The sequence below is a fragment of the Pantherophis guttatus genome, chromosome 4 (assembly GCF_059756535.1).
Source record: "Pantherophis guttatus breed Tessera chromosome 4, ASM5975653v1, whole genome shotgun sequence".
Taxonomy (NCBI): Eukaryota; Metazoa; Chordata; class Lepidosauria; order Squamata; family Colubridae; genus Pantherophis; species Pantherophis guttatus.
The window spans coordinates 146,539,032-146,546,806 of record NC_142066.1 but is presented as its reverse complement, the minus strand read 5'-3'; the positions used below and the strand labels follow the sequence as shown (position 1 = coordinate 146,546,806).

At 38.3% G+C, this 7,775-nt stretch overlaps 1 protein-coding gene across 10 annotated transcripts in view; it reads right to left on the bottom strand.

Annotated features, from left to right (window-relative positions):
- Positions 1-1,501: 1,501 nt before the first annotated feature.
- The window catches only part of LARP4B (La ribonucleoprotein 4B), a 51,399-nt gene continuing 45,125 nt past the window's right edge, over positions 1,502-7,775 (bottom strand). For 5 of the 10 annotated variants that reach the window (XM_034402185.3, XM_087893038.1, XM_034402184.3 and 2 more), the window contains 2 exons: positions 7,596-7,704; positions 1,502-5,205 (listed from right to left, as the gene is read on the bottom strand). In XM_034402185.3, coding sequence (XP_034258076.2) covers positions 4,948-5,205; positions 7,596-7,704 — 367 coding nt within the window. In that variant the 3' untranslated portion in view covers positions 1,502-4,947. The remainder of the gene's footprint in view (positions 5,206-7,595; positions 7,705-7,775) is intronic. The other 5 variants (XM_087893036.1, XM_034402187.3, XM_087893039.1 and 2 more) reach the window with 2 other exon arrangements.

Below are 7,775 nucleotides of genomic sequence, written 5' to 3'. Positions count from 1 at the left end.
TTCATTTCTGAGCAGTCAGCGGGGATCAATCAAAATATGTTTAATATGTAGTCAATATGCACAGTTTACTAAGATTTCTTCCCACTTAAGATTTCTAGCTTCACAGAATAATTCCTAAGAGTTTTCTAAAGTTATTCTATATGAATTGTTAAGCTGCAATTTTGATATATATATTTTGTTCTCTCATTTGGTGTTTGGAATATCTCCCATTGTAACAAAATTAAGCATTTGCAAAAACAAAAAAACAAAAACAAACTGCAATTAAGTGACTGTATGAAACATACTGTACCAACTCATACTATTAACTCTCATATGAGAAAGAGACCAATCAAAATCAGCGGGGCTAGTCACATCTAAATGTAATTGATTTCAATAGGACAACTCTTGCCTAAATCTGCACCTAAGCAAAGCACTGGTGTCTTTATTTTCCCACAACAAAAGGATCTTAAAAGCTTGCAGTTTTGATTATCTGAACAAAGCCATTTCCCTTGCTTAAAGTGAGAAGAGCCTTGAGTATCAAATTTACCTTGGGGGCCAAAAAAAAACACACCACCACATAGGGAAACAGCATCATTTACAATTTTATTACATTGGTTTGTGAACAAATTCTAGCATAGGTATCATATTTCCACAAGGGCCATATATGGGGGGCCGATTAGAAAATTGAATCCATATAGCATGAGGTTCTTAAAAATAAATCTGGCAAATAGCTTTGAAATGTGGCAAACCCAGCAATTTTAAGATTAACTATTGACTTTCAAAAGCTGTACTGTATATAAAAATGGTAAAAGACTTTCCCTGTGCAGTTGTGTCTGGACCATCTCAGATTCTTAGCTGAGGAAGTCAGTGTTTTCTGGAGACGCTTCTGTGGTCATGTAGCCAGCAAGGCTGTATATGGCTGATAAGCAAAGAACACTATTACCACCAAAGAGATACCTATTTATCTTGACACATTTTACATGCATTGCACTGCTAGATTGGCAGGAATGGCAAGTAATCGGAGCTCATTCCATTGAATGGTGCTCGGGTCTCGAACCCAGGCTGTCAGCTTTCCAACCAACAAGCTCAGCAGCTTTAGCCGCTGAGCCATCGCATCCCTTTCACAGTCTGTATACAATTCTTTAGTGTCATGCCCTAATAGATGGGATATTATCTGTTAATTTTAAAACCAGAATTAACTCAAATAACAATTGCTGTGAACCAGTTGCTGAAAGGATGGCACACTCAAAACACATATTACTTCAATTCATGGCCAAAGTAATTTTAAAGCAAGCAAATTATATAGAGTGTGAGCCAAGAACAAGCTAAATAGACGTATGTTGGAAAAAAATGTTAAATGAGGACCAAGGAGTAAACTGCACACTGGGTCAGTCTTCAGCACCAAGAAGGGAGCAAAGGAACTTCTAGTACTGGTCTTTATTGCAATAAGCCTAGATATAAGTGAATGCCAGGGCAAAGGTTTTTTTTTAAAAGACTTAATTTTTAAAAAATAGAAAAACTCAACAGTGCTAAATCTTTTTATTTTTCATAACCTACATTTTTAGACAGTTGTACATTTTATGACATAAAAGGAAACTTAAATTATCAAATAGTTTACATGTAAGCTTGATTCCAGTCTTAAACAGAAGAACTAAAAACCCACCTTCAGGAAAAATATGGCCTCCCTATGACATCTTTGCTTTAATGACTTGGCAGCTATCACTTTGCAGTAACCTTTGATTGTCCGCTGCTAGCAGTCTGATTTGGGCCCGTAACCCCTAAAAACTACAGCATGTTGAAAGGGATATAGAAACAAGTAGAACCTTGGTCAATCAGTGGCTGTGACAATGCCACTGGCATCCAAGGAATGACACCTCTCTGAAAACAAGTTCTAATACCAGAAGAGAGGCAGAAAAAAAAATAGGAACCAAAATTAAGAGCTTGACAATTTATTGGGGTTTTTTTTTCTGACTAGATGCAAAATTGGAGCAAGGGTAGTAATGGTAGATAAGACATCCTAAGGCAAAAATACTGTACATGTTAAATATGCAGAAACAAAAATTCATATTTGAATGCATCCTTTGAATAAACAGACTCGGAAGAACCTATATAATTCTATTACAAGGAGCACCAAAGTAGTCTTACCCCTTCCTGTCCACTCTTTCCAATGGGTTCACCCCGTTTTAACCTGCAACTCAATAATTTAAGACGACTTAAAAAAAAAAAAAAAAGGCAGATCTGAATAGCTAAACATAAATAGCCTGTGTTGTTAAATAGTCCTGAACTGTTTGAAAATGAAAATGTTAAAAATTACTGGAGAAGTTATTTGGCATGACACTTTCTTTTAAAGAAAAAGCCATCACAGTAACAGTTTCAAACTTTTGTCACAGACTGTTATTTGAGTGAGAATTACAGTGTATTAGCCTAGTATAAAGAGCAGCAGCAAATGCATTAAAAACAATGCAGCCTATCTACTGACCTGCAAAAGTTATTGTATCAGCTAGCTCCGATGATTAGCTCTATTACTTGTGGCCACTTCTCTCTTTGTTTGCAGCTGTTTTACTCATGCTCGCAGCAGGCAAACAAAGACAACTCATAGCTGGCCGAAATTATACCTCCAGTCTCACTGCCCCTTTCACTGCTCATGGGGGTGGGGGTGGGGGGGTGGGAGGATCCAAGTTAAACCAATGTTAAGTAAGGTGATTTTTGACTCCTTCCTTGTGTGTCTTCTCAGGAAATAACAAACAAGACTCAACTTGCCATTTTAAAGTCTGCAGTGCAAGGAGCAAGATGGTTTGCTTGTTTTTTCTTTTGATTAGGATAATTATAAATAGCAGCAACTTATGTTAGGAGATCAACTGCCCTAGGATTTTTATTTGTTTGCTTTTTAAATAGCTACGTGAAAATTTAAATCCAGTTTTACTAATGTGTTGGCCTACGAATAGTTGAGTGTACTTGGGATGGGAGCTTCTGGCGGCAATGCTGTTCCTTTCTAATTCATCAAAATACTAATTTCAGCTCCTAGGAATTAGAAATTTATACTGGACATCTATGTTCCGTATGAATGAAATGCAAAACTTTCAGAAAGTATTTACAATGTCAGGACTTTTAAAGACAGACTTCCTTCCATTCCCCTTAGCAGTGAAGAGGCAGACTTAGCTCAACATATCAGAATAAAGAAAAAGAAACAAGGGAAAAACAAATTAAAGTAATATTCAAACCACAACACTTAGTTATCTACATCCAGTTCAACAGCAACATTTATAATATATCAATAATTTTTATCAGTTTTTTAATGGTACCTTTTTATATGTTCTGATTATTTACACCTGTACAAGCAAAAGCACACACTTCCAAGTGCACATTTTAATACAGTATTGACTATTTCCATTTACAGATTTTTTTTCGACATTTTGAAAAAGATCAACTGCTTAAGATCTTTTAAGGTATATTACAAAAACTGCCACTACGACCTGTACTAGAGTATGTTTACCCAGTCAGACCAGTGACAATACATAGATACTGTAACTGAGTAATTCTGTATATGCCACCCCGTGCTAACCCTTAATGGGGTCAGACTTCAATAATTCTAAGCTGTCTTATACAAAAGTTAAGGCAAAGTCATTTTCAAGTTTAAATAAAATTCAAGTCTTTAAAGATTGGATGGAAATAATTCTTTTTTTAAAAAAAAAATCAGCTGTTTAAATAAATCTTTTGGTGTGTATGCGTGCATGCGTGCATGTGTGTTTGTGTGTGTGTAGGTGGGATAAACTACTTAACAGGAACACCTTTTGATCTGAACCATCTGCCGCTTAAACACTCAAAGGAAAAATCTTTAGCTATTTAAACAAAAAATAATTTATCACCAACGTTATTAGAAATTTATTAATTTAAGTGCAGCCTTGTCCTTCAGGAAGCATGTTGCTTCTAAAGTAAGTGTGATAAATCTCACCCCAGGCAGGATACAGGGCAATTTCTTTCTTCCGCATACATGCACATACATACTAAAACACCATCAATTCATGGACTAAAAAAAAAAAAAAAGAAATTAAATCCATATGCCAATGTTGATAGTTATAGAAGATGTCAGCACTCAGGCTGATTAAGATATGAACTCTTTCAAAGAGCATTTGGAACACAGTTTTGAAAACTTATACAGAGCACGGGGTCCAACCAGAAAAGGGTTCAAAATTAGCTTCCTCAGTTGAGAGAAGGGGAAAAAATTGAAATCTTCATCACAAGAGAGCTATTGTGCTCTCTTGTGAAAAAACTGCCATTAGCTTGCATCTGCCATACCCAAGGGCACATTTATTTAATTCCTAATGTGCTTTTTTTTCTTTTCTTTTCCTGAAATTGATGAGATCATTTTAGCTTGGACTGAGAAACTGGTTACTTGCTTGCAGTCCATCAATACAAATAATTTAGAGAACTCTCAGTTAATCTTTATGAAGTTCTCCTTTGGCCAAGAACAAAAATATTAGAACCAGTTTTATTTTTTTAAACTTAAAAAAAAAGTATAGCCTGTTTGCCGATTTGCTAAAGCAACTGGGATTTCAAAAAAAAAAAAAGTTAAACTTGTCTTACTAATTTATAAAGCATCTGTTCTGCTTTATACCTTATGTATTAGCTGCTATTATTAGTCTTCAGTATTTCTTCAGCATCGTCTTAAGTTCAGCACCAACCTAACATAAAGTTTAATTAAACCCTGAAGGAATTGACTGTTTGCTCAAGGGAAATTTGATGATAAGGATGTAAGAAAAGAGAAGGAAAAAAAATCTATTTTACAAAAAAATAAGAAATAAACAATAACAACAAACAACAACAACAAAAAAAAACCCCTAGCAATCATTTCATATACTTCATAACCCCTGCAAGCTTTTAACCAGCAACTCCTTCTTGGTACTCTGAATGTCAACATAGGGTAACTTCATACTGAAAACTTCTTGAAATTCATCCTAAGTGCTACTTTCACTGAGGAGATTTGGGAGGAGTGCTCTGTTCTTTAGTCGGACGTTTCCCAATGGCTGGAGGAGACCTGCGTCCTGATGGTCTCCGCTGGTCTTTAGACTTCAATTCTCTGCTTCTTTCTAGTGTTTCTGTGGGTTTCCTTTCCTCTTTCCCACAACCAACATTGTTTGGCTTCTGTTCTTTTGGGGACTGCAACGGAGCTGCATCCCTACTAATCCTCTGGCATATTTCTGCATAACTAGGTTTCCGCCGTTCCTGCTTTATTAAAAACACACACACAAAAATAAAATGGAATAAAACAGAGTAAGCTCATCACTACCAGAAATATTAATTCTGCACAAAAGAAGATGAAGGTCTTGCTTAGGCTTGTGATTTTTCAACATGAAGAGTTACTCCTTAAGAAATTTTTTGTTGTTCTGAAGAATTGAAGCATAAATAGGGTAAGACATTCAATTGTTGACTGGAATCTTGAATCCCTGATGGGCATCAGCGTGATAAAAATCATACTGCAGCTTCAGCCTCTCTGGAAATTACTTGGGAAAATAATGTAAGGCATACAGGTAGTCTTTGGCTTATTGGGATTGAAATCCCATCATTAAGCAGTGCTATCCTAAAGCATGACATCCTGTGATCAGTGAAATTCCCTTAATGACAGTATCACTTAGTGATGCTGACTCTTGGCACTCATTAACAGAATTTCACCAGTCATTAAGAGCCGTGGTAGCATAGTGGTTAAGGCTGCACTATTGTAGGCTAACTCATTGCTCACCGCCAGGAGTTCAATCCTGACTGGCTCAAGGTTTACTCAGCCTTCCATCCTTCCAAGGCCGGTAAAATAAGGATTGTTGGGGAAAATATGCTGACTCCGTCAACATAGAATGTTGCAAAGCGCTATGAAGCAGAATATAAATCTAAGTGCTATTGCTTTTAGCTAAGAACCTGACCTAATCCAAACCCTTCTGGGTTTGGTCCTTCCAAGCCCTGAGTCTTGATAAGGTAAGGGACTGCTTCCAACTCCTCCCCATTTACCTATCTCTCTCCATACTTGCTTTTGGTCCCATCCCTACTAATCGTGTGACTCTGGGGCTGCTTGCCATGCTTCAGTTCAGGAGCTTAGGAGTTTTCTTGGCAAGCCGCAGCTCTGGGACTGTAGGAAGATCCTGAGCTGCAGTGTGAGAGTGCAACCAACTCTAGAAGACTCCACTCGGCCCAACAGTGTGCAACAAAATGGCTTCTTAGTATGCTGTGGTTTTAGGCCACAGCACAATGTGAAGCCGAGCCCCAGCAGCAAGGCACAAAACCTCAGCCTTGGCCCCCTGCACTCCGAGGCCACTATCACCTGGCGCTCTGCCATCCCAACTAATCTTCCTGTTCCCACTGCTGATGTCCAGCCTAGCTGTTCTTAAGGCAAGTGTTGGCTGTGTGAAGCCATCTTCCCAAGTGTTGTGAAGAAACCATTGTCCATAACCAGAAAAGGAAGCTTTGCACAGCCAGTAGTTGCCTCGCAGAAGGCCAGGCTAGGTAGGCATGCTTGGTTAGCAGTGAGCAAGAAGACGGCAAAGGTCAACCAGGGCAGCAGGGAAGGTGCAGTGCTGGGTGCCAAAAAGTCATAGACAGAGGAGATAGGTGGGTGGAGGTAACTGAAGTCCCCCTGCAGTTTTAAGTGGGCTACCAAGTCCCTAAATTCTGATCATGTGATCATGGGGATATTGAAACTGCCATAACTTTGGGGATTGGTCACTGTAACTTCAAACGAATGGTTGTAAGTTAAGGACTATGTCATAGATCTGAGCAAAGGATCTGACAAAAGCGACATCCATTCTAGAGCGGCAAACTCTGAGGAACTGTAAGCAGTTGCAAAGCTTCCTGGGCTTCGCAAACTTCTACCAGCAGTTCATCCTCTCATTCGCAAAAGTAGTTCTGCCGATCACAGATCTACTGAAAACAGGGAAGGCGGCAACTGAGCCCTGGCCCAACCAACCCCTCCAGTGGACGATGGAGTGCCTTAGACTTCTTGGGTGCCTTTCTGGGTGGCCTCTTTGACTTTTGGGGGCCAGGTGGGCTGGTCATTTCGAAGTTGACAGACTACCTATATGAGCAAACTATCAGGAGGATGGCTGAAGCAGTCATGAACAGGCTAATAACATGGCTGGTAAATAAACCTCAACTGGCTTAATTCAAACCACAGGGGGAATCATAATCCAGGGCTTTTAAATTAAAATGGCTGGATTTGTGTAACAAACAATGGTTCATTATGGTTTAATTCTTGATTCTCAGCATGCAAGATAGATATTAACATCTGTTTTGGACACGGTGGATTTACTGCCCAGACGCCACATTCTGACTACTTTGCTGCTGGAATTTAATTTTAACTTTTTGATTCAACATGTTGTAATTGTAAGACTTGTACGCCTGCCATCTGCAAGACAACTGGAATTCTGAGGTTAGAGAGAACTTTGAAAACATGATGGCTTCTTTGAAAAGCATCAGGGGAACTGGATTTGCACAATATATTAAGTCAAAACAAACATATCACATTGTTTAGCATGGTGTGCTTTTGTGACAACAAATCTCTCCTCTAGTATAAATAAAAATATAAAATCCAAAAGGTTCTCATCAACGTCTTATAAAAATCAAAATGCACTTACTGCTAGAAGATCCCCATTGACTTGTACTGATTTGGAAGCAGTAGTAACAATGCAACAAAGTCTTTGAGTACTTGGGGTTTCTTTCTGCTTCTCCATAGCTTTGGGATCACTGTGAAATAATAGACAGAAATAGGTGAGTACAATGAAAATACCTCAATTCTATCTTCTGCATAGTGACAT